The sequence below is a fragment of the Paramormyrops kingsleyae genome, chromosome 24 (assembly GCF_048594095.1).
Source record: "Paramormyrops kingsleyae isolate MSU_618 chromosome 24, PKINGS_0.4, whole genome shotgun sequence".
Taxonomy (NCBI): domain Eukaryota; kingdom Metazoa; phylum Chordata; class Actinopteri; order Osteoglossiformes; family Mormyridae; genus Paramormyrops; species Paramormyrops kingsleyae.
The window spans coordinates 17875778-17903156 of record NC_132820.1 but is presented as its reverse complement, the minus strand read 5'-3'; the positions used below and the strand labels follow the sequence as shown (position 1 = coordinate 17903156).

The window sequence follows — 27379 nt, the reverse complement described above, 5'->3', positions numbered from 1 at the left end:
CACACCAGCCTCGATCTGCTAAATGTCAATTAAATGGTCTGTAAAGAGGAAAACATTTTAAAATAGGCTATTCCCTCACATTCTGGTTCTAAGACCTGTCTATTAATAACAATTAACTAATAATTAACCTCCAGATCATTGCTGCAAACATCACTGCACTCCAGGAAAAAATCCATAAGAACAGACATCAAAATGAGTGTTGAAAAAAGCTGCTTATTGTTGCCATAGAAATGCCTTTGGCATTAGTTAATAAGATTTATAGTGCACTTCATTTCATAAACCAGCACACAAGATTCTATGTATTTATAACCCATAATCAGTTCTGTCGTGAAGGTGAATTACTTTCTCCAAAAGCTAATTGAATAGTGTTCAGCAGTGCAACTACGCTCAGCAATGATGAACAAATGAATACATAGTCTTGGACCAGCCGAGGTGTAATTTCCATAACATAATGCCGGTTCCTGGTCATTAGTTCTTCTTGATTGTGGATGTTCATTGGCAGGAACACCATTATAAGAACAAAGCCGACCACTTGATCTACATTAACAACATCAAAGGCTGTGATCTGAATTCAGCACCATGGCGTCTGGAATCTAAATGTCAGATACTGTAAGAAACACATTTGCAATTCAAGTGGATGTTAATGCTAACATGCTAAAGTTGACTGGACACGCAGCTACCCTGAACTCCCAAAAACTTATTCCTTGGCAAACAAACTTGCGTGGAGCTGCTCTTCTCACGTGTTTCCAGGGGAAGGCCCACTGTCGGGGGCTTCTGATATGGCAGGTTGGTCCAAGATGGCACCAGAGGCAACCCCCATGGCCTGTTGATCTGCTGTTTTCTGTCTGCTTTTGTTTGTTAATGTTGTCAGTTACGATCCAAACAGGATCTCCTATACAAAAGACAATTTGCTTAACATGCGGAACACTATTCTACAAGAAGTTCCTGCAGAAACATCTTAAATTCTCCATTCTTTGGGGATTGTATTATTATTATTATTATTATTGATTGATTCTGTATTGATCTCTGTGGGCAAATTCCCGTAACGCCTCCCACGCTTGCTCTGTGCAGGTGACAGCAAGCTGGACGCCAAGGTTACGGCATGGCATCCCTGTCTCAGATACTGAAGCAAAGGCAACATGGCAAGTCTGCATGTGTTCAGGTCCGCTTTCGGAACAGAGGAGTACAGTCACCGCTGCTGGGAATCATCCTTGCTAATCTGAGACCTTCATGCGATAAACTGGGTGAGCTGCGACTACTAATCAGGACAAATAAAGGACTTTATCATCTCACCTGTTTTCTCTTTTACAGAAGCATGGTTATCGCCATCAACGCCTGATGAAGCCAGTGGTCTCAACAGCTTCCATTCGGCGCAACCAATACCTGCTCTTCTCAAGTTAAACCGAAGGTGGAATTTGTGTTGATGCTGTTTTTACTTTTGTGAGGTGACCTTAAGTGTAGTGATGTCACTGCTCTTCTGAAAAGTCGCCCCCCCTATCTGCAGCCGTAATTTATAAACTGTAAGCCCTTCCACCCTCTGTGTGAGTTTCCCTTGTTTATTTTGGTTAACATCCTTTTAGCACCACATGCTCGTATGCCAGGCGAACTCCTGGTCCTCGCTGAACAGATCACCGCTTCGGAAAGGAACAACATGTACTATTTACTCAGCTTGCAAAAAGAACTACTAGAATATTGGCAGCATGTTTCTTGCGCTACAAGAGAAGGAAAAACTCTTAATACTTAAAACCATTAATACTTCATGGATAAGGATGCATATCGTCCTGCCCCCCCCCCATCCCCCCCCCTCTGGGTGCCTCTGGGTCATTCAGATCATGGCATGATTCATCCAATCCCAGTGTACAGACTCAACTCTGCAAACCCTGTTCTAACCACGGTCAAATGGTGGACCCCTGAGGCTATACAGGAGCTGTGGATGCATCTTTGACACAACAGATTGGAGCGTATTTAACTAAAGATGTGACCAGTGACTACTAGCAGCTACACAGACATGGTAACACCATTCATCAGCTTCTGTGAAAACGCCTGCATCCCCACAAAGACCAGAGTCATATACAGCGATGACAAACCCGGGTTCAACGCTGAAGTCAAACAATTGTGCCATGAGAAAGAACTGGCTTGCAGGCGTGGAGACAAAGACCTGTATACGAAGGCTAAGTACAGGTTGGAAAAGGAAATCAGAGCAGTGAAAAACAGGTGCTCTGGGAAGCTGGAAGAACAGTTCTCAGTGAGTGACTCCTCTTGCGCGTGGAAAGGTTTGTAAGCCATTATACAAAAAGAAACCCCTCCCACTGAGGACTGTCGACTAGCCAACAATCCGAACACCTTCTACCACTGATCTGTAAGGCTTATGCCAGGTCCATCACCTGTGCGCCATTGTCCTCAGTATTTCCTTTACCCATGAGCGTAAATCCCGGGGGGGGGGCGGAGGGGACATGTCCCCCCCTATCCGAGTGTTGTCCCCCCCAAAAAAATTATATAAAAAAAAAAAATGTATGTATACCTAAAATAATTCTGTAAGTAGAAAGAAAAAAACAAACGCAAAAAATGCATTTAGAAACAGTTGAGTTCCCCCTCCCCTTCCTCACAGTGGTTTGGCCAACTGCCTGCTTTCCCAGGTCATCTCACCTACTCTACACACACGAATCAGGTGTGTGGCTGCGGCTCAATTAATGTTGAACTCCAGTAAGTAGGGTATTTTATTCACTTTAAATAAAGCGATTCTCTTTAATGTAGTTGATGCAGACTCATTCATAAATTAGTTGCGGCAAAAATGCTGATTACCGATGTAATTTTCCATGACTCTGCTATATTAGCGATTAAAATATTACTTATCTAGTTAACGTTAGCTTCTTTACAATAGCTAGTTGCACTGCAACTAACACGCCAAAGCCGTTTCCCATGCATTGTTTTATTTGTGACGACTTGGCATAATGTTAACTTAACATTAACGGCCACAATTAGCATATTGTTTAGCTGTGCATTTACTAAATGAGCACTGTGCTACGTCCGAACTGACCCCAGTTGTATTTTTTTGTATAATCAATTTCTATTATGCATTTAAACAGTCATGTTTAAATTTTATTGTATGTTGATGGCTTGACTGTAAACAACATAACAAACAATGCAATAAATAGTTTTGAAGAAAAATCTGCTTTGTCATTGAACCTGAGAAAAACTTTGAAAATAACCACAATGAGGCAGTCTCCATGCTACAATGATAATGATAGAAGTAAAGTTTTTCATTGTGGGAACATATCTTTGTATAATTTGACTGTATTATTTGTGTCCCCTTCAAAAATTGCTCATGAGAAGTTTTAGATTTATTGTCCCCCCCTACTGTTAAATGAAATTTACGCCCATGCCTTTACCGCCATGAACTACCTGTGAAAAAAGGTGAACAGTCTATTCAAGAAGCAGAAGAATGCGCCTGGCCCTGGTGGTGTATCTCGAACCTCCTCAAAGTGCTGTACTGATCAGCTGGCACCAGTATTTGCAGACACCTCCAGTCAATCCCTTTAACGTCTGCATTGTCCCAGCCTGCTTCAGAAGTTCATCAGTAGTCATGAAGACCCTTGAGAGACTTGTGCTTGTCTACCTCAAATTTAGCACAGACTCCCTGTTAGACACTCTGCAGTTTGTGCATAACAGATCTGCAGACGATGCAGTCAGCATGGGAGACTACTTCATTCTACAGCATCTGGAGTCTCCTGCAACCCATGCAAGGGTCATGTTAATTGATTTCAGCTCAGCATTCAATACTCCATTTCTGTTACAGACTAAACTTTTCCAGTTGTCTGTGCCTGATGCCACATTCCATTGGATTACTGACTTCCTAAGTGACAGGAAGCAACATGTCAGGCTGGGGAAGATCATCTCAGACTCTCTGACCCTCAGCAGCAGAAGGACTGTGTATTGTCTCCATTGCTCTACTCTTTATACACCAACAACTACGCCTCCAGAGCCACATCTGTAGAACTTCTGAAACTTGCAGAAGAGCCCAAAGTAATTGGTCTCATGCATGATGGTATTGAGCCAGTGGACAGACAATGGTAACCTAGCCAGTTACCTGGCGCAGCTGAAACAACCTAGAGCTCAATACTCAGAAGACTGTCAAGATGGACTTTAGTAGATGACCCTGCCAACCACCTCCCCTCATGGTAAATGGAACAGCGGTAAACCGATTGGAAACATTCAAAATCCTTGTGACCACCATCTCACAAAACCACAGATGAGAGGCCAACACTGCCTCCTTCATCATGAAGGCCCAACGGAGGATGTTCTTCCTCTGACAGCTGAGAAAATTCAAGCTTCCACAAACACTGTTTGTCCTTACTGTCTGGTTCGGATCATGCACTGCAAGGGAAAAGGCAAAACTTCATCATAAGCTCAGTAGAGAGGATCATCGGCTGCAGTCTGCCTCCATTGCAGATCTACTATAACAGATGCAGAAAGAGAGTGGACAAGACCATTGACTCGACACATCCTGCCAACCCTATGTTTCACAGGGGTGAAGTACTGGACTGTCAAAACAAGAACTAAAAGGCACAGAGTTTCTTCCCACGGGCTGTGGCCCGGCTCAATGTCAGTATGTGCAGATCTCTCCTACAGTAACATAGATGCTGCACCTGGAAGACTGAACAGTACACTTGTGCCAAAACCTCCTAACAGGCCAAGAACTCTTTGCTTTATGTTAGGTACATAGGACTGTGTATATTGCTTATCTTGCTACATAGTATACACTGCACAGCCATTCAGTGACCTCACAATTTAATCTCACGTTGGTTAGAACTAGTTTGCATGGACACGTGGAGTACGGTGCTCCTGCATCTTACACGGTCAATTGGTTCCACAATCCACCACAATACTCTAAAACAATGTACACCCATGACTCTTTTGTAAAAGTGCATATTTACTTTGCATATACACATATTCCCAATCTTTCATATATATAATTTGTATGTGTATAATAATGCCTGGATTACAGAGCTGTACCTATACAATATAAAATCTGTGTAAAAACAGTACAGTAGTTTAGGAAAAAATTACAAAAATTATTGTACATACACAGTACAGTATAATACTGTACAAACTTTCTTAGGACCAATATCGCAAAAGGTATCAAAAACACAATTAGCAAATGCTAAAAACTGTACAATTAGGGAATGCTAAAAATAGCACAATTAGCAAATGCTAAAAACTGTACAATTAGGGAATGCTAAAAATAGCACAATTAGCAAATGCTAAAAACAGTACAATTAGGGAATGCTATAGTACAGTACACAAATAGCGAATGCAGCTCTGCCACCAACCAGTGCTGGACAGCAGCTGAGTTAGGATGCTGGCCGGTGGATGTCTCAACAGACAGCATGCTGACACAAGCCGCGCTCAATCCATGCTTACACACTTTGCGTACCAGATTGAAATTGTGCATTTTGGTTAGTTTTAAAGCTTATATATTATATTCTTTTTTTATCTGCACTCATTCAAAAACCGCATAAGATGCAGGCTGACTGTATATATATTTATGACATTTACAATTTGCAGTTTACTTCCACATACGTTGACCTTTATTAAATGTTTATTATCTTGCCATTTTCTTGGAATGAACGTCGAGTCAAATTCCTTGTTAGTATGACTTTGCTCAGCCAATCAAACTGACTCTGATTGTTGTGTGCCAACATGTCCAAGAACGCCTGGCAACAATGATCAGCAGCTACTTAAAACTGGACACCTGTATAGAAGTGAAGAGCTTATTACATGATGGGATGCATTACAGGGCACCTGCAAATATCACCTCACTGAGCTCCACCATTTCTTCAGCATTCCTGGGATCATTTGGGATCAGTGTCACGGTTTCACTGCAGTTCCCTGAGTTCGGAGTCCCAGTCCACAGGCCTGGCAGACACACTAGAAAGCACATGATGCATAGACAAATGGCTGGCTCTACTTACAGGCAGAATATGCAGCTATCTAAGGCCCCCAAATTCACCACGTTGTGGAGGAAGCAAAATGATCATCAGTTTTCTTGGTAGCCCCCCCCCCCATGTAAAGCTTTGCCTCGGGTCCCTGAAAAGGCAGAGCCAGCCCTAGATACACTACAGCCACAGACATTGTACAATATACTGTTATTTACTTTAATCCAGTCAGTTAGCCAATGAGGGTGGCATAGTGGCTCAGTGGGTATAGCTGTGACCTCTCTGTAGGCTAATCCAGGTAAGGTAAAGGGGGACACACCTGTTTTTCCACTGCGATTGTTAGTGACAGCAGGAAGAGAGGAAGGAAGGAAAAAATAGGAAGGAAGTCACCTGGCCTGAGCAGAGAAGGCGGAGCTCTGGAGTCCATCTTGGGAAAGACTCTTGAACAGAGGGTGGATCTCAATACGAAGAATGCAAGGACCATACTTGTGGTCTTGGCAAGACCAGTCTTTCTAACTTGCCTTCGAAGAACGGACTTGGGGCGCAATGCATCATGGGATTGGTCTCATTCGGCGAGGATGCAGCTGATGAATCCTTGATATTTGGGGCAAGATCAACATGATGTTTTGCAGCCAGAGGGTGGATCATCCCTGGTGAAAGAGACCAAGACTTGGGCCCATTTTTTGGACATTTGTCAAATCTCAGTTTGATATTTTGGTGGTTTTGTGTGGGGTGATAGAAGCAATGCTAATTAAACCCCTATGTCTTGCACTGTCTATCAGTGTCCGAGATTTTCGGTAACGAGTGTTACGGGATAAATGCAATTTTGCATGTTGACTCTCCAACCATCCCAACTGTCCCACAACCCTCAGCTACAGAGACTGGCATGTTGTGGGTTTTTCTACCCCCACACACATAACTCTGATAACAATCTCTTCAGTCCCCAGCCCTGGAAACATCTCCCTTCACATTTGCTTTTGTGTTTTCCGAGCCCAGCTGTTTGTTGGTGAGTGTGTTGAGTTAGCCCAACTCCTGCCCGTCCTCGTCTAACCCTGCAAAATGCTACTTTGTAAATAAATCTGTTCCTCGTTGCTAAATTCCCGTAATTCAGGGTTCGTTTGGTCTCAAATGGATATTCTACAGAAGCAATTCAGTCTAACTCTCATAAGGAAACTGCATGTTGACCAGTCACAAGCTTGGACCAGCCACCATCGAGTTACAGCTCCTACTCAATACCCTGCTGCTAATTAGTTTAGAGTGATAAAGTGCCAGTAAACTAAAAAACATTCACCAGGGGAGGTCAGGGTATAAACATGACTGTGTTTTATGGCTGTAACTTTATCTTGTAGAAGCAAAGTAAGACAGTGCCTTGGTTGTTTTTGAAAAAGTATAGAGGATGTCAGCTTCACAGTCGATGTGTCCATTCGTGTCTCTAGGCCAGTGTTTCTCAAACCAATCCTCCAGGATCCTTAGACAGGGATTTTAGCTCCTGGGAGGGAGGAAAAATGTAGACTGTCTAGGGGTCCCTGAGAAGAGGGTTGATCCAGGTACACTATATGCAGTGCTTGAAGTGGGAACAAATAAGTGCAGGAACTCTAATTTTCCGACATTTGACATTTGTGCGGTGAAAAAAAAATCAAGTCTTTAGGATGTGTTGGTTCAAAAACTATTTTAATTTAATCATTCTTCCAAGCAATAACCTATAGGCATAGGCTACTTTTTTCTAATTCACAAATGGAATACTGAAAAACCATTAAAACAACATGTAGTCTTCTATCGGTCTTGTGATATTGTCTATTCTCGGGCCACTGTCGCTGCGTCGTGTCAGTTTCAGTAAGTACCGGAACGCATGTAAAATACTAATGGTACAGTACACAACAGATACATGTACCATTACAGACCTAGCCATGTGCTGCATTTACAAAATATACAGCTTTCCCAACTTTACAACTGTAAACAGAATAATAATTTTGTGATTTACATGTGTTATGTGTGAAATGCCTGGATTATTAACTGTGAAATGAAAAATGACTTTTGTACCATTAGTAATGCAATGAGAGCTCAACAGGCTGCAGCCGCAGCAGTGAGTGGGGTAGGGGGTGTCGCGACTCTGTCTTCCAGAACCACGATAGGATTATAAATGCTTGTATCACAGTTTCAGTCTCGGTTTCAGAACCACTACACCTTTAATCTATACCCAGTGTTCCCCACAGAATTAGTGGTGGTGGGTGGATGGGGTACCAGTGTGTGTGTGTGCGTGTGTGTGTTCGTGTGCCCATGCGACGCACAACATCAATTTCTTAGATGAATTATCATAATGCATGCATTTCCCACTTTGTCTTTTGCCAATCTCTAAGAAGAAACTGTATTTTAGATGTGCGCTCAAAAAAAAAAAAGAACCAGCTCCTGTGACACATATAATGCGTAAGATGAAGTTCTCCAGTCCGTTCTGCCTTTTACAGGCTCGGTGACGTTTAGTTCATGGGAATTCATTGTGTCCTTAGGAACTAAAGTAGCTGATTCATCGCTAATGACAGCTTCTTTGAATGACAAACCACAATATGCCAGTGCAGGGGCATCAGGAGCGTTTTGAATGTGGGGGGGACACACTGGCGGGGGGTCTGTGGACCCTCCCCTAGAATTTTTTTAAAGAATTAGATGCCATTTCCAGCATTCTGGTGGATTTTTAAAAGTTGTTAAACACCTAATTTTTACTTACTTTCTGCTTCTTTGTAAAGAATTTCCTTATGTCCATTGTGTCTGGGTTGGGAGCAAATATTGCAAACATTCCTCAACCAAGAACACCCTACTGGTACTTAAAGTAAATAAGGCAAAGCTTAGGCTGCTCATAATATTTCATTGTTTAGTTGAACATTAATTTAATGTGGCCTAGGGTTAATTTTGAGGGCATATAACAAAAGAATAAGGTTTTAGCAAAAGTTGGACATCGTGGGATGGCAATGGGGCTGACGTTACCTCCTCCAGTATCGAGCAGCCTGCACCTTTGCTGTTTACTGGTGAGTCGTTGTAGGTAACCCGGAAAACCCGGAGTGGACTTTCATTGGTATGTGTATTCTCATATCCATCAAGTGGAATGGATTCTTTCGCGAAGCAATAGAAACAGCGCTGGGTGAACTAATATTTTATGTTAAATGTGGGAGGGTCCAGACGAATAATTATGAAATGTGAGGAGGACACGCCCCCCTCAGATTTAATGGTGGCGACGCCCATATGCCAGTGCCTCACCATGCCTGTGAAGTTAACTAGAATGTGACTAGCAGGCTAGCAAGTTAATCCGCAAGTTCTAGAGCACAGTGCTGCTGTCTGCTAATTGCTCTATCTATCTATCTATCTATCTATCTATCTAACTATCTGTCCTGTAATCCTGTAGTGAGCAATATCTGATAGTATATCTTACTACATACTTATCTCCTTGGTTTACTGGTCGTGAGAAAATTAGTTTCCCAACGAGCAAGTTGTGTAAGAGGTTATTTACTCTATTGTGTCTATTCAAAGATGGTGATAGGTTATATCTGAAAGCCTGTACGGCTAGTGATGAAGATTTGTAAAAAGACAAAATATATTTTTATATATATTTTATTCAGTATTTTAAATACATAAAATACAATCACTCAAAGTATTCTGTTATAAATTACATCAGATTTTTTTCTATCCAGCAAAATACAAATTACAAAATACTTAATTTTAAAGTAATGAAACACGTATTTTAAATTGAAATCTCTGATTAAAGTGTGGTACTGTCACAGGATACCACCTTTGTGATAAGTTCATTTGTGAATTTTCTACCTTGCTAGATATTCCACGGTCAACTCTACGTGGTATTATTGTAAAGTAGAAGCATTTAGGAACAACAGAAAGCCAGCCATGAAGTGGCTGCCCATGTGAAGTTACAGAGCGGGGTGACTGAGTGCTGAAGCCCATATTGTGTAGAAGTTGCCAGTGCTCTGTAGACGCAGTAACTGAAGAGTTCCAAATCTATTGGCATTAACTCCAGCACAAAACTGTGCGCCAAAATCTTCATGGAATGGGCTTCCATGGCCGAGCAGCTGCATGCAAACCTCACATCACCAAGCGCAATGCCAAGCGTTGCATGGTGTAAAGCACGTTGCCACTGGACTGGAAGAGTGGACATGTGTTGTGTGGAGTGATGAATCACACTTCTCTGTCTGGCAGTCTGATGGATGAGTCTGGGTTTAGCGGTTGCCAGAACGTTACCTGCCTGACTTCATTGTGCCAACTGTATCATTTGGTGGAGGAGGGATAATGGTATGCGGTTGTTTTTCAGGGGTTGGGCTAGGCCCCTTAGTTCCAGTGAAGGGAACTCTTAATGCTTCAGCATGCCAGGACGTTTTGGACAATTCTATGCTTCCATCTTTGTGGGGACAGTTTAGGGAAGGCCCTTTTCTGTTTCAGCATGACTGTGCTCCAGTGTACAAAGCAAGGTCCATAAAGACATGGCTGGGTGAGTTTGGTGTGGAAGAACTTGACTGGACCCACAGAACCCTGACATCAACCCCATTGAACACCTTTGAGATGAACTAGAATGGAGATTGTGAGCCAGGCCTTCATGTCCAATGTACGTATCTGATCTCACAAATGCTCTTCTGGACGAATGGGCAAAAATTCCCACAGCCACACTCCAAAATCTCGTGGAAAGCCTCCCCAGAAGAGTGGCAGCTGTTATAGCTGCAAAGAGGGGACCAACTCCATACTGATGCCTATGGATTTATAATGGGATGCCATGAAAGTTCCTGTAGGTGTAATGGCCAGATGTCCTAATACTTTTGTCCATATAGTGTAGGTGCCATCTTGAGGACCTGGAAAAACAAGGAGCAGGGCATCAGTGAGGAGTCCATCAGGTTGAGAGCTGGCAGGACAGGAAAGACTCAATAATGGCTCTCTTTAAATCAGAGCAAAGCAAAAATACACAAAGGATAGAGTCTCAAGATTAGGACAACATCTTTAACTTGAGGATGACTGCACCAACGAGTACAGGATAGGAGTTATTGGCCAATACTCAATTACTGCCAATACTCAAATGGTATAATGTAACAATGGTTTAACAACAGAGAAGCTACAAGAGTATATAAGTGTCAAACTTTAAGGAGCATAAGGGCTAAGTTTGTCTATAATACTAACAACTTGGTTTTACTTTGGAAGATTTTGGGACTGAAATCGGACCTGATGCTGTAACTGTGCTATGATACGGATCTGTTCCTCCTTGGCTTTCTGAGGTCTCTTCCTGTCCATCCTCTGAAGAACCATGCACGGTGTCCTCAGCAAGGCAGGCCTCCCAGTGGCACTGTCACCGCAGGCCTGCCCCCAGCATGGCTTACCACCACCAAAGAAGGTCACTCCAACAACCTCCTCATCTGGATCCCGTATGCGGTGAAAGCACAGGACGATCAATACTGAACTAACAGCATATTAGGCAAGACATATTTTGCATGGGCCATTCATAAACATAAATCATTTGACATGTGATATTTATCAGTTATTAGTAACTAGTAATTATATGTACACAGTCGTTGCTATAATGAGAAGTTTATGTGCAATTTAACCTTTATATGCTAATTCATACTTTATTTGCAGTATACAGGTTAAAATGCAACACGATTTCTTGTCATAGCAGCACAAATGCACATAAAATAAGTTACAACAAGAAATTTACCCATTTATCACTTTATATGATGAATGTGTACTTGTATTCCAGTTATGTGATTCTCTGGTTCTACTTAAACATACGTCACAAACAACCAGGAATGATCTATATACATTATGCAATTAGCTAATTCAGTAGCCATTTCTCTGTTTTTTTTTCAAAGTAGACAAAACTGCAGGAGCCTGGTCTTTGTGGTCATCAACTAGCAATAGCAAAGAGAAGATACATTTTGCTGGCTTATAAACGAGAGAACTGGGGTGTTTATCGATGTGCATACTTGATTGTACTGGTGTTCTAGAGTAATCATTTTGCATCATCTTCCATTGCCAAAGACCAGTTCCAATACTAAGAACAGAAGTACAGAGGACGGGAAAAATCCCCCGATGTCGTTCTTGCCCCGCCCCAAATATCAAGGATACATCAGTTGCATCCTCGCCAAACGAGACCAATCCCATGATTCATTGCATTCCAGGTTCATTTTTAGGAGGCAAGTCTGCAAGATCACTCTCGCCAAGAACAAAAAAAAAAGAAAGAAAGAATCTCTTTGTTTGTGAAAATAGCATCACTAGTCCCATCTGCCGAGGATGTGTGGAATATCTTCAGATGCTCTAATTCAGGCAGCTTTGCCATGTATAGTACAGGGTACGATGAGGCAAGCTGGCAAATCCTGAGCAGAGCAAACTGAAGCTTGGGAGTGAGCTCAGCCCTTTGACAGGCTTCCAGAATAATGTCCAAATGGCTGATTACACGTCATTTAGAATCAGATGTTCTCTGTTCGCAAATGTGCTCCAGCAGCTGTCACGTATACACCCGTCCTTTGGATGAGAGAAAGTTAATGCTGTTTACATGTAATTAGCTTCTGTTTCAGCTGGGCTTCATTCTTACAGATATTTATCAAACATCTACCCAGTTTCTATCGTATTAGGTAATAATTCCACAGCAGGAGATCCACACATGCTAGCTGCCTACTGTGTAGCTCTGGAGAAGGTAGATGTTGACTGTATTGTAGATCTGAAGATGTTACGTCAACCACAGTACAGAGCTACAGAGTGCAGAATATATGGCAAGAAAAAACATTATGGGTTCCTACCTGCGTAGTGAAACGGATCATGGGGGGAACAGTGTTCTGACGACAGGGCCTACCAGTCTTTGGTTATGCCCTTTGTGTGGAGGGAGGGAGCGAATGAGGGAGGCCTAATTAAGGCTATTCAGGCGGACCGGCACGACAACGGGCTCCATTCAAAGGAACTTCTCATCAATCAGCCACCTTTCATAAAAAAACCAAAAACTCTTTAAACATGCACTCATATAAACTACATATAATCACACGCACCCCATGACCCTCTATTGCACAATTAGTGAGGTGAGTTGTAAGATGGACAAACACACACACACAAACAGACACACAGACAATCCCATGTTTCTCCAAGAGTTCCCTGATTTCCTCTGTCTCTGCTAGAATAGACATTCAAAGGCAATGTTAATTAATGTTACCTTTAGATCCACGCTTCATCCCAGGGATTTTTAGCCTGCTGTTTTCCTTATACTAATTACGTTAAGTGTTTATAAACACGTAATCATAATAAATTAAAAATTAAACAGACCCACCACAACTACAAGCTAAAAGAAACGGAAAAACCCTGATTTGCATGTAATTGGCATTTCTACCAGCTCTGTACTGTTGCATTTTCTAAACATTTGCATCCTGCAGGCTATGTCCCATGCATAGTGCAGGTTATGTTGCATGCACCCTGCATGTTATGTTGCATGCTTCCTGCAGTCTATGTCCCATGCATCCTGCAGGATATGTTGCATGCACACTGCAGGTTATGTCGCATGCATCCTGCAGGTTATGTTGCATACACCCTGCAGGTTATGTCCCATACTGTACATACTGCAGGTTATGTTGCGTGCACCCTGCAGGTTATGTTGCATGCATACCGCAGGGTACGTTGCATGTTCCTTGCAGGTTTCCCATAGGTAGGAAGATAGGAAATGCATATTGAACCACAACATGTGGCTTTGGGACAGTGAAGAAATGCCTGTAGAGAGGATCGATCCCCCCAGGGCCAGAATACCCCGGAACGGAAGGTGACATGTTCCTGATCCAATTTTTAGGATTGCTGAACTTTAATCAGCTGTTGCTCCAGTTACTTATTTAATCGTCCAATGTTTGATATTTGTAACATTCTCTGATTGTTCATAAACATTACCGCCAATATTCATGTAGTAATTTAATAAAGAGTAATGCCAAAAATGCTAGTTTTTCTACAGATTTGGCCACTAGTGTAATGCAAATATGCAGAAACAGGAGACAAAGCAATGAAGAACCAGCTGCCTGTCTGATCAGAATCCCACCCAGGGTATCTTGGTATTCTTGCACCTGAAGGGCATCAAGATGCCAACTATGTGCTAGGGATCTACCAGTGGTTTTCCTTGGAGCAGCTACTTTGTTTCCTTACAAAACGTTAAGGGGTGGGACTTACCCCGAGCAGGATGAAGTCCCCACACATTCAGACCAGGAGAACAATTTCATTATGTCTTAACTAACTTTGCCATCATTCAAATGCAATCAGAAGCTCCAGGAAGACCGAACCTGCACCGGGCTGCTGAAGAAGATCCCATCGAGGATGAAGAAGAACCTGCCCAGTGGCCACTCACACTTGATATTCTCACACAATTGTTCTCCAGACTCATGATGAAGCCTCTTGGGCTGCTGGTGAAAGACGACATTAATCTAGCAGTTCATTGTAGCACTCTTACTTCTGAACTTCAATAAGAGATACAGTAAACAAACCTGCTGTATGTCTACCCTGCCAGTAGGTGACAGTAGAGCTCTACTGACAATTTTCTGACCAGTGACCAATGCAGCTGTAAACATTTACCTTTTTGAGGGTTTTGTGGCCATCTCTAAAGGAACGGCTTCATCCATATCGTCCAAGCATAGAATATTGAGCTGAAGGTGATGACAGATCATGTTGATTCTTCAAAAAGATTAGTGAAGAGTGACCTTATGGAATCCTTTGCAGCTTTGAAATGACCTCCTCCTTTGTCCTGTTCACAACATTAATGTTCCCAACTGCAAACACTGGCTATGAAATGATAATCAACACACCAGCACCCATGTCTATGGAAGCTGAAGCTCTGTTTCCCAATCCGGTCCTCAGGGACTCACAGTCAGTCCATGTTTTTGTTCCCTCTGAACCTGCTACCAGACAGCCCACATTTTTGCTCCCTCCCAGATCCCTAGGGAGGAAAAATTTGGACTGTCTGTGGGTCCCCGAGGAACAGAATGGGAAACATTAACTATTACCGTCTCTCACAGTCATCATACTCGATTTGAACAACATGACCACTCTGATTTGGAGGCCATATTCTTGATTCAGTGTTCAGGAAACTTGTAAGTTGTACAAGATAAGTACCAGCATTTTCCCTTTCACTGTGGAGAGCTGATGGTGCTGCTCACTATAATCTGGGCCGGCCATAGGTGTTCTGGCACCCGAGGTGAGAGTCTGTTGAGCCCACCCCCCAGCAGAAAGCAAATTGTGACAGTTCATTTACATTAAAGACATTAAGGTTCCTGAGGGCTGCTATTAGAACTAGTGTAAATAACTGTAATGTCAGAGAATGCAACCAGAGATATTTCTTCAGATTTTTTTCAATCATTCTTTTGTGCCCCCTAATCAAATACTGTAGGGCCCTAGGCGACCCCTATTTGCCTATGGTGGTGGGGTGTTGAGTGAATAATGGATATCATTATGCACCATGCAGCATTTTGAGTTCATTATGGTGTCTGCCTATTACTGACACTGGCACATAGTTGGTGTATCCATCCATCCATCCATCCATCCATCTTCAGATATAGTGACAACTAGGTGTATATGAGGTAAATTAAGTACTAACACTAGAGCCAAAGGTCTTAAGGTCTTTAGCCATGACTCTGAATAGTTATGTGGTATGAGAATGCACAGGTTCCAGCAAATCTACGCCGTAGTAAATATTGCACAAAGTGTTGTAAGAGATATTATTGATTCAAATCAATGGAAGAATGCAGGAAATTACAATAAGACTTTCTTTGAAGGTATCAATTACTGGGAAGTACAATGGAGCTGGCATCGATCTGTGTGATCCCTTGATTGGACTTCTCTCCATTCCCACATACCAGAAACAAACCTTACAAACAAAGAACCCTGTAATGGTAAACAGGCCTGTATATCTGTCTTTGAACGGAAAGGAAACATGGCGCTCTGGGTGGCGAGCTGCGGGGTGTTTTTTGAGAGTAGGGGGATTGCTGCCACCTTCCGTGTGGAACGCCAGATCCTGAATGACGTCCACTACATCCCGACTGTACACTGTATGAGATCCAGATGGATAAAGAGATCAAGATCAAAAGGAACAAGTCCTTGACAGAAAGTGCACGTCGTATTCTCATAAAAGTCAACAAGACACATCATATGACACACAAAAATAAATGAAGGCAGGCAGGGTGGAGAAACTGTGCCCACTACATCACTGAAATCTGGCTTTTTGCACATCTTATGCAACATGTTGTTGTTCGCCTTTGCCGTTTGTTCTGCAGTGCTGTTACCGATTTGGAAAACTCGCTCATCTACCTGTAGCGCTGTCGCTGTCTTGATGATCAGACCCTAAGGATGAAGCCTTACTTGACAGTGTCATCTGAGCGAGGAAGAGCAGACGGGTGAGACACCTACCTGCAGGTGTCCCCGTCGCTGCCGCAGGTGTGGGCGTTTCTGCTTGGCACGGACTGTCTACCGTGCTTCTGCTGTACTTGAACTTTTCAACTTAGTCCAGCTGTGGAAGAACAAGGCAGGTGAGCTGTGCTGCCATCTATAGGCCATGCGTGGTGTCAGCAGGCTGACTGTGAATGTATCTGCCTGATTTAATTATTGATCTGCTTTTTCTCTTCCCAAAGTGACTCGAAATTTTACCACATTTTTCAGATTTATCGCATGTGTGTTTCTTTTGAAGCGACACAGGCGAACGGCTGATCAAGGCGTCCCACAGCTGTGGCTTGCCACTAACTGACAGGCTCCAGGGCATAAACCCACTCTCTCAGTCAGTGAGCCCCCTGCTGGCCCGCCTGCGCTAGGGCGCCCGTGGTGAATAAGCAGTCCTGTCACACAACTTTGCCAGCCCCTGAGATGAGTATCTCGGTTTTATTTACTCTCGAGGACACAAACAGCAAGATGGCAACTGTCATAATAGTCATCGCCGAGCACCCCTCAGTAAGACCTGCAGAGAGTTTGATATGGGGTGGGGGGAACTTAATAATTTAAATATAAAGGCCTATTTTTTGGGGAGTGACGAATGAAGCCAAATTAAATATTAGGCTATACGAAATGTGCTGAAGTGCTGACTGTAAAACTCCTTTATACCAGGAGGGGGTGTTGCACTTTGAGTCTCCTAATTTAGGTGCAGCCTATCTTGCTAAATAATAAGAGTGGATTTAATTATCAGATGGCTATGAACCCAAAATTAACTAGTCCTTATCCTTACGGTGGTCTGGCCTTCACTTCATTTCCTCATGCAAACCAGTGGTACTTTCTGCTACACAAAGTTTTTGTTTTTTATATTCTACTTATTTACAAAAATTTACCGTTAGCCCTCAACAATTTTTATTTCTTTCAAAGCATTCTAGCGTATCAGTTGTGCTGATGAATTTTGCCTAAAAAGCAGATGCTGCATTTTATTTGTTGAGGAATGCAGTTTTTCTGTGGGCTGTCAGTGGTAACAGGATGCGTGCTCAGTCTAACACGCATGTGGGGGCTCATGCATGTGCGACAATGTGTCTGAGGCAATTTTCATTTCTGTTTTGCCGGTGTCCTGGGCTCCTACACATACTGCTTCACCTTTCCATCTGATCTGTCTTAGTCATAAGCACAACTGTCTCTTACTCAATCTGCTGTCTTTTCTCTCACTGTTATGAACAAACAAACAAAAACAAACAAATATACATGGTGGTGCTTTGTGTTGTGACTGCCTTTCACCTCTCTCTCTCTCTCTCTCTCTCTCTCTCTCTCACAGACACACACATACTGTGACACTCTTGTAGCTGTTCAGCTTGTTGACTTTGTCCAGTGGTGCTTTCTGCTTTTTAACAGCGTGCCTGCAATCACACACTCTAAGTACACTGCTCAGACGTTGGAACAGTCTGTTTGTGACCTGCTCAGTTTGTGACCTGCTCTGTTTGTCATTTGCTCACTTTGTGACCTGCTCCGTTTGTAACCTGCTCATTTTGTGACCTGCTCAGTTTGTGACCTGCTCTGTTTGTCATTTGCTCACTTTGTGACCTGCTCCGTTTGTAACCTGCTCATTTTGTGACCTGCTCAGTTTGTGACCTGCTCTGTTTGTCATTTGCTCACTTTGTGACCTGTGATGCCTCCAGCACAGCACTGCATTGTTGGACTAAAGCCTCTTCCACCCATAAGACGATTCTGTTCTCTTTATTTATGTGCCGGTGGCCCCTTGATATTCCTCATTCTCTCCCGGGTGGATGGCAGCTTTTCAGGGGATGAAGCTCCTCCTGGAGGCTGTGACTCGCTCCTAAAGAGACCCTACATGGCATTGTGTGACCTGGGCATGGGTTGGGGTCCGGCAGCGGCAGTGGTGGCGGTGACAGGTGTGGAGGCGGTTCCGGCGGCCCTGGCCTCGCTGATCCCGGTCCTGATACCGCTGTGCTGCCAGCAGTGTATCACAGAGACTGAGAAACGCAGCAGGATGGTGCCTCTTCTCCTTCTGCTCGCCCCCCATCATGGGACTCTGTAGCTTCATCCTCACCTACCTCACTAAGCAGTACTATCTTCTTTGCATCGACCGACGTGCCCACTGGGGGGGCTGTTCTGCCTCTGCCCATGCCTGGATGCCATGTGGCCCAGTGTGTGTAGCTGGATCGCGGTTGGATTCTGCCGACTGTTGTGTCCCTGGGCCAGCCGGCCTGTCAGCACCACCTGCTGGACCTCCTGTTGGTCCTGCTCCAAACGGTGCTGGTGGGCGTGGCCTGCGGCCTGTGCAGGGAGAGAGATGCAGCACTGCATGGGGTTTTCCCTCTCTGCAACCAGGACAGGAGGAAGGGAAAGCTCATGGGCACAAATTATTGGGTCAGAGAGATAGAACCTTATCGGAGAACCTACAGGAGCAACCCAGGATGAACAGTTTGATAATTCTGAATCACCTTTGCATATTTCAGAATGACCACGGGGAGAACATGCAAAATTCCACACGCATGGAACCCTGGCAGAAACTCAGCCACTGCACTACCCCATATAGATATTCAATTGTCTGTAAATAAACAGGCCTATTTAGTAATTAAACCAATACTAATAGCCTACAATGTAGTATCATCATTATCAGTGAAATATACATAGATTAAACTCCATTCAGTACATAGATCAGTGATCTTCAAATCTGGGCCTCAAATCCAAATCCAGGCCTTGTTTTCAGTTCTCCCAGGTAGTTGGTTTAATAATTACTGATTCTGATTGGCCAGAGGCTTCATACCCAGCTCACAGGTAGAGGAAGGCTGGAAAACCAGCAGGGCTCAGCCCTTGAGGATCGTGATTTGAATAACCATGACATAGATTCTGATATTAATCTGGCCTCAGTTGTTACAGAAGCTCACCGATAATACATTAAGCTTAGGGTTATATTTGTGTCCTTCTGGTTGCCAATAAGCCTGGCCGACTTTTCTTTACTGAGGACAGGGATTTGAAGTACGGATGTGCAGATCAATACTCAAATATCGATTCTTTCAATTTTAATGTCTTATTTTGAGAATCATCAACGTTATAGACACTTTTTTTAGATCTGGTAATTTAAATGTTTATATTATTGTAGAGAGCCGGCCATACAGGGTCGCCCATATGGGGGGAGAAAGGGGAAGACTTTCGGAGCCCCAGTGGGGAAATTGAGCTATCGACCCCCCCAGTCAAATTCTACTGTCAGGGTTGGGCTGGATCCAAATATTGATATCGGGGTCAGTACTGGCGATACCAACCTTGGTATTCCATCAAATTTGATCAAAAAAAGATATAGCTAAAATATTGTCATTTGATTGGCTGTAATTGTGTTGCCCTCTGTGATGTGATAGGCTGACACGCGCTATCAAACAATGCCTCATATACACAGTTTGTCAAAGTTCCTCAGTTTCTAATTGTTTAAATTTTATATGACAATAAGTGTATATATTGTTTATATTGCTCAGTCCTGTGCCCTGCATTATATGCAAAATAATGGGGTTCAGTCTAATTACTACATTATCCTGATAGTCTGACAAGTTTTGCAAACTTAAATATCTTTGGAATGTTTTTTCACCAGTCAGCTCCAAATAAACAGACATGATAAATACAACAAATAAATGCATAACTTGCATTATAGCCCACAAGACACACAACTATTTTATTTTAGTTTTGCTGTATATTTATTAATTTATAAATGATAAACAGTTGATTCATAAATTTATTCTCTCTATGAATTCATAGTATTGCAGCTTTAATATAGGCTGTTTGTTTTAGATTTTAGCAGATAGTCCAGTGGCACTTGATCATAAGACTGCAATAAGCCTTGACCCTGTGGCGCAATGGTAGCGCGTCTGACTCCAGATCAGAAGGTTGTGTGTTCAAATCACACCAGGGTCACTCTTTGTAGTCTGAGGCTCTAAGCCAGTGACTAGAAGCTCCCCCGGTTGAGAGAATAGTAACATCTTTATTAATATAAAGAGACTTTTATGGCCATGGTGTGTAATGGATAAGGCCTGTGTGCTTGTGATCAGAAGGTTGTTGGCTCAAATCTCATGCTCCATAGAAGAACCACATCTCTGTTGTGGCCATAACCCCCTAAAAATGTTCCACGGCTGCTGAATGTATGGCTGCCCCTGTCCCCAAAGCCAAAGCTTTGCTGTCACCCCGGTGTATGTCAGGATGGTATATGTGAAGAAATACTTCCCAATGTGTCTGTTCTCATGCTTGTAAAATGGCAAATAAAGTCTCCTTTCACTTTTTAACACAGAAGGAATTTTTAAAGTATTAAATGTTTGCCAATTTTCTCTGATCGTGTATAGACATGCAGTATGGTTTATTGACGCGTGTACTGCCTGCTTTTCTGTGTGACTGCTTGTGTCCTGTGATGGACTGGCATCCCATCCAGGGTGTACTCTAACCTTGTGCCCCTCTGTATCCCTGACCAGGAAAAAGATGGATGGATGGATGGATGGATTGATTAGTGGATATTTTTCTTTTTCTGAAAATTGCCCACTAGATGGCAGTACTACTGCAACTATCCATTACTTTTCCGATTTTAATAAACACGTGATGTTGTCCCCTCTGTCTCAATAACACATGTGCAGCAGTCCTCATATTTCTATTTGTATAATGACTGATTTAAAATAACCTATAAAGCAGAAAGAACATGCAAACAGCGGGTGTTTAGAGCAGCGTTGGGACTCGTGGCAGCTGGGCAGACCCCCCCCAGATTGCCCTCCCCTCGCTTCTTAATAACAAGACAGTTTGGCAAACTAAGGCACACCAGGGAACAAACTCAGAGTTTAAACTTTAAACACTGACAGAATGTTTTAATTTCTAATTCTGATTTTATTTATTTCAAGTTGTTGATAGACAGTATACTTGCAAATTTAAAACAAATTAAATTACAGTACAATGACAGGACAAAAACATAAAGTAACTAGCACGGACATATATATGAGTATGTTTTCTTTAAATAAGTGGACAATACATGGAATTTCACCCAGACAAATTCCTCAAATAGTTTACCTTCATCGTGTTACCGTCTCAATTCACATTCCACGTGGTATTTCACTCCTGTTTCTGCTTACAAACCATAGAGATGTAAAGTTCCAAAGCTTTACCACTCATGGGCCATGCAGCACATAACCACTGCGACACCCAGTGAACAGTCTCACATCCCTCAATGCAGTGAATAATATAACACATTACATGGTGTAACGTCCTCTCCGGAGGAATGACTGCTGTGGTAGTAAGGAACGTGGGGTCAGCGTTAGGGGCAGACAAAATCCTGCAGATACAAAGGGAGCAGTCTGTCCCGCATTCCAAAGCTAGGCACCATATTTGCTGTTACCCATGTTTTTTAAGTAAGTCCAGGTTTCAACTGTAGGCAGCTATAGCTCGTGCACATGCCAAACTGCATACCAGCAACACACATGCTATTATTTCAGGCAGTCGCCTCCAAACCAGCGCTATTACCAACCAAATGACACACCTGGCTTCCTTTGTACAGTCTAAAGCTGTGTTTCTCAAGCCGGTCCACAGAGACTCCCAGACGGTCCGTGTTTTTGGTCCCTCTCAGCTCCCTCAGCTGTGAGAGTCCACATTTTTGCTCCGGGGTAGGGAGTTGGGAGGGAGCAAAACCGTGAACCGAATGGGGGTCTCTGAGGACCGAGTTGAGAAACACTGCTATAGACTAATATACGATGAACTACACCCACCTCAAAAAAATGTTCGCATGCTGCCACAACACACATTTCTCTCAAAAGGATCAGAATAAAGCCTCGGGATTTTGCTCGTTCACCCCCTACGTTAATCTCAGAGTGTAGATGTAAAGTGTAAAAAGCAGCTTTCCAGTTCCTCCTTGAGACTTTTCTTCTCCCTCCATTGTCTATCTTCACGACATGGCTGGTTGGTGGAAGCCACAATGACTGTTCCTAAGAAGAGGCGAACAATAGGATGATATAGTGGTGAAATATGACCCAGGTGCCATCCGTTCACCCAGGGACAATTCCCCTCTTCCTATTGGCAGACATGATGCATGCAATATCATTTTTGGGCAACTTGCACTATGGTGAACAACCATTGTTATTTTTTTTGTTCTTGCACTTTGTTACTCATGTTTATGTCTTGCACTGTGTCTACTGTAAATTTTTGTATTCTTATTTGTATCCCTACGTGTATTTCAAATACAAGGACCTGACTTTCGCAGTGGTGCAGTGGTGCAGTGGTTAGCACTGCTGCCTCCCAGTAAGAAGGTCCTGGCTTCGGTCCCTGGGTCGCGTGTAGGTCCTTTCTGTGCGGAGTTTGCATGCTCTTCTTATGTCCATGTGGGTTTCTGCCAAGGGCTCTGGTTTCCTCCCACGGTCCAAGTGTGTGTGTAGGTTAATTTGTGACTCTAAATTGGCCCTGTGAGTGTGTGTGGGCTCCTTCCCAGGGTTCCCACAGGTTCCTGCCTGAGCCCATTGTTCCCAGGATAGGCTCTGGTGATCCCAGTTGGGATTAAGAGGAGATGGACCTGGAATTCACTTAAACACTGAGTTCTTACCACATGCTGATTGGTCAGTCTACTATAATCATGCATGTTTCACTAATGATAATGTGAAACAGCTAGATGAGTCTTTCAATCAAGGAAACAATCCACACTGCAAAAAGAATCCACCCTGATATGGATTAGGTGGTCACCCTATTATTTACACATAGTATTTTGTGGAATGTTTATCCTGTATGTCATGTAAAATTGTTATCTCTATTTTTGGCAGTGGACCACAACCAATTGTGATGTCATACATACTGGCAATGAATTAAGTTCTGGTTCTGATTCTGTTAGTTTCACAATGAAAGCAGACGCAGACGCAGCTGAAACGCAGAGGCTGGCAGCCCACCTGCAGATTCGGGTGGAGCACTCGTAGCTGTCCCTGCAGAAGGCCCCAAAGGGCTTGCTTCCCAGGGTCCTCCACAGAGGCGTCATGCGCACTGCCTGTCTCAGTAGCCACGTGGATTCTCTGTGGACCGGCTTCTCGGCCGAGTCTGACCTTCCGCTGCTGGACACCTGTCACATACACAGCAGCGGAGATTCTCCATGTGGGACAGTACAGACCAAAAGCCCAACTCTACTGGATAAGCAGCTGAATAATGGATTGGCTTATCATTACCTTCATCGTAAACTCAGATTCGTATGATACATTCAAATTCCTAAACATCAACCACAGCTCACAGAAACCAAAAAGAAAAATCACACTTAACCGGAGCGGATATTTTACAAAAATAAACTGCACCTTAACGAAAGTTTGTTCTTAGAATCACACCACTATATTCTCACAGACGTGTGCAGTATATTAAAAATGACATCAATGAAAAACATTTGTGTCATTTTCTCCATATTATTAACTTTTATTAGTCATATTTATAGTTTCATAACAGTTGCAGTAGTATTTTTAAGATTAATCTACTTTATCCTGAATTAAAGAGAGGATAACCTAAACTACATTAACGAATGCTGATAAATAATATTCCATGCATAAGAGTTTAAAGTAGATGTCCTCTTACCTGATGGATAACCAGGATAAGCAGGAAGCCCAGGGCCCCGCCTGTCCTGCTGCACATCGCCGCTCGCTTGTTGCAGGAGGTCTTTCTGGAGGCCATGGACATAATGGCTTGCAGATGTTTCTGTGGGGGACAAGCATCGCGTTGCCTCTTTATATCCAACGTCAGCTCCACCGAGGATTCTCCTGCCCCCCCCTCCATACGCGCCGGGGTCGTTCCGAACCCTCGTTGGGGTCACGTGGCTCTAGATGCTTTCAAAGCCGACAGATGTACTTTGGTGGGTCCTGTTATGAGTCAACAGCTCTGAGCGCCAATGGCAGGAGGATGGGTTAAGGGTGGAAGCTCGGGGCCAGCGAGGACGCGGAATCGGGGGCCGGCACCCAGAGCTATAGGAAGTCACTGGAATCATCACAGACGCTGCACAGGCTGGGGGGGGGGGCACCCTGCAAAGCCCACAGAGGCGGGACTGGACAACTGGAAACTTCCAGAATTCTTCTCCACTCTAATTAAAACTTCATATAACAATGGAAATTCTCCCACAATAAACCAGTGTTCCTTCCTCCTCACGCATGCAGTTTAAGCAAGCATTTGGTCAAATGAGTAACAGCTGCTCACATAAAGCCTTTCTTGGGGGGATTCGCTGTACATCTGCGAAAGACTGGCATCCCGTCCAGGGCATACTTTAGCCCTGTGCTCCACGCCGCCTGGGATAGGCTCCAGGGACCCTCACCCCCCACAAGCCTGACTGGAATAAGTGGTTAGAAGATGGATGGATGGATGGTTGGATGGTAAACTGTATATTTCTTCTTTCATAGGCGTTACTGATGACAAACAGCAGGTCGAGGTCGCAGCTCAAGAAGCAGATGAGCCAATCAGGTCTCAGCACATGTGACTCACGGACTGTGACCCAGAAGACTGACCAGAAGAGGACAAAAGTCATTATCCGAAAGGCAGCATTCACAGTGTTCAAAGGCAGCATTCACAGTGTTCAAAAGCAGCATTCACAGTGTTCTTGGCTTATCTGGAGCATTTGTACGACAGCCGGTTAATGTCTGTGGCCTCGCTTTTCTTCTCTTACTCATCGACACATCAGTATGGAGTTTCATATGGGTTATACCTATTTTTATATATTTATTTATCATAGTGGTGTGGGGGGGTTCAGTCGCTGTTATTGCCCCCTCTCACGATATGACCTCCTGCCACAAACACAGCGGCTGCATAACCATGTGTCTCTGTGGTTTGCCCATGACTGCGGGTTTACTGTGTCTGTATAACGTGCAGATCCCTCCCATCTGCATCACAGCAGCTACGCTCAGCTTCTGTCTGAACAGAACAGATTTGTGATTTATATCAGAGCACCTTCAGTCGCTGGCTCAGCCCACCTCAGTGAGCTACGCAGCACTGCTGTGGATGCAGCCTGCCTGCCATCAGACAGCACAGCACCCCCCCCCCCCCCCCAGCTGGAAGCACAGCAGGAAGGGACCCATCGCTGACAAATTCATGTTTGTTTAGTTGTACATACAATGTATCTACTGTTAATTAATTTCCTGAATGATATTCCACTTCCGGAATATTCTATTTGTGTACTGTGTATTGTTTAAACTTGTTTTTATCGGTGCATTTTATGTTCCTTGCTACTCTATGCACACGAATTTCCCCTTGGAGTCAATAAAAAAATGCATCATATCTTACATGAACGTGTTTGTGTTCCTTTAGCTTGTGTTATATTACCAAGTTACTAGTGTATCTAGTCGTACAGCACATGGATGTTTAAGTAAGATGACGGAAACAAGGGAGCCACACGACAGACTTACCGCACAAACCCTGCGACTTCACCGTCTGTCGCTCAGCACACTGTCCTTTGGAGAAACAGCCAGTCCTAAGTGCCTCACAATGGGCACAAGGCTTTCAGCAGAGAGGTGACTTTCTGGCTTACTATGAGTCTTCAACACTGACCGTACAAACTGAACTACATCAGTGTTTTCCACTGTGGGTGCAGAATATCACCAAGGATATCCGGCGTTCCGGATGATGAATCCAATTTGACTCAAAGACAACTAACTATCATTGCCTTTGCATCCTTGCTGGCTCGCAGACAAATTTTATTACACTGGAAATCTAGAAATCCACCTAAGGCATCGCAGTGGCTTCGGGATCTGATGTTATACCTACATCTAGAAAAGATTAAATATTCAATTAGAGGTTCTCACAAATTCTTCTATGTCTGGCAACCCTTATTATTGTATTTCACTGCTATAAAGGTACTTCCTTGACATTGTAACGTTCCTGACTATGGTATCCAGATCAATTTACCAATTCATGTATTTTTATTTTTTTTTTCCTCTTTTTTTTTTAAACTATTGCATATCCATCTTTGTTGTGTACTAATCTATTTCATTATTAATATTAGGTAGTATGTTCGGGGTTGGTTGGGGAAGGGTTTAAAATGTAACAATACAGTCTCTGTACAAATAATAGCATCCGTCTTTGGAAGAAAATAATAAAAAAAGAATATCACCAAGGATGCCTCTGACATTAGCGAGGGGGTACAAGCATACAAACCCACTACAAGTATGGAGATCGACCTCCTCTGAAGGGTGAAACACACTCAGGCACAACAGTGGAGGAGAGAGCTGGATATTGAGGGGAGCAGCTAAGTGCAAATATTTATAGGAGGGAAGGAAGGGTCCTGGAGATGAATGAATTCAAATGAAATATTGGGGGTACAAGTTCCCCCCGGTTCCTATGCCCCTGTTTAGGCACCCATGTCAATCTGGGTCCGTTTTCAGTCCCATTCCCAGTCCAACGATTGCATAAAGAATACAAATGTTTTTATCAATGTAAATTTAAAAAGCAGCTGCGGGCAAAGTACTGCTCCAGAAAAATGGGATCAAGCTTTTCATGTTTACAGGACGTTTCCCTAAGCTTCCAATATCCCTGACGACCTCCAAGGAGATCAGGAACCTGCTCTCAGGAACCTGCTCTCAGGAACCTGCTCTCAGGAACCTGCTCTCAGGAACCTGCTCTCAGGAACCTGCTCTCAGGAACCTGCTCTCAGGGCCCATTGCATTGGTTCCCAAGCTGCAGTCCCGCCCACCCAAGTGCGTCTCATTTAAAAAAAAAAAAAAAATCAGAGTCAGAGGGCAGTTTAATTTACTGGAGACGTGCAGGTATATCTGTGAATGTTCCGGTCTCCCAATTGTGATATTCACAGCAACACTGTGAAAGCGATTACAATTCACAGGTCACCATTGCAGCTCCTATAAGGACCACATACAAGTCACAGAATTTAATTATTTACATGTGAAATAATTCCAAATATGCAGCACAGGAATTTTACAGTGTCACTTAAGGGTTAGGCTCATCAAACAAGTTTCAACATCTTTCCTCATGCGGTTTAATTTCCAAGTAGGCCAACTGGCCTGCCTGCTTACCGCGGGAGTAGCCGTGACCTTTGC

At 43.4% G+C, this 27379-nt stretch overlaps 1 protein-coding gene and 1 non-coding gene across 2 annotated transcripts; one reads left to right on the top strand and one right to left on the bottom strand.

The window, feature by feature from the left end:
- Window positions 1-20201: 20201 nt before the first annotated feature.
- On the top strand, window positions 20202-20273 carry trnaw-cca (transfer RNA tryptophan (anticodon CCA)). The gene has a single exon. It is a non-coding gene; the product is annotated as a tRNA-Trp (tRNA).
- Window positions 20274-21203: 930 nt separating this feature from the next.
- On the bottom strand, window positions 21204-24167 carry leap2 (liver-expressed antimicrobial peptide 2). Its single transcript, XM_023837197.2, has 3 exons — window positions 23925-24167; window positions 23261-23427; window positions 21204-22312 (listed from the first exon to the last, which is right to left on the bottom strand). Exons 1-3 carry the CDS (start codon window positions 24120-24122, stop codon window positions 22273-22275), a joined length of 405 nt encoding a protein of 134 aa, XP_023692965.2. The 5' UTR covers window positions 24123-24167; the 3' UTR covers window positions 21204-22272.
- Window positions 24168-27379: the final 3212 nt, after the last annotated feature.

Bases quoted from the DNA above. Each gene is read 5' to 3' on its own strand.
- leap2 (XM_023837197.2), bottom strand. From the start codon at position 24,122: ATGGAGGGGGGGGCAGGAGAATCCTCGGTGGAGCTGACGTTGGATATA. The intron at 23,428-23,924 runs GTAAGAGGACAT...TGTATGTGACAG, and splicing joins TTATCCTGGTTATCCATCAG to GTGTCCAGCAGCGGAAGGTC. The intron at 22,313-23,260 runs GTGGGCTGCCAG...GCCTCTTCTTAG, and splicing joins TGCTCCACCCGAATCTGCAG to GAACAGTCATTGTGGCTTCC.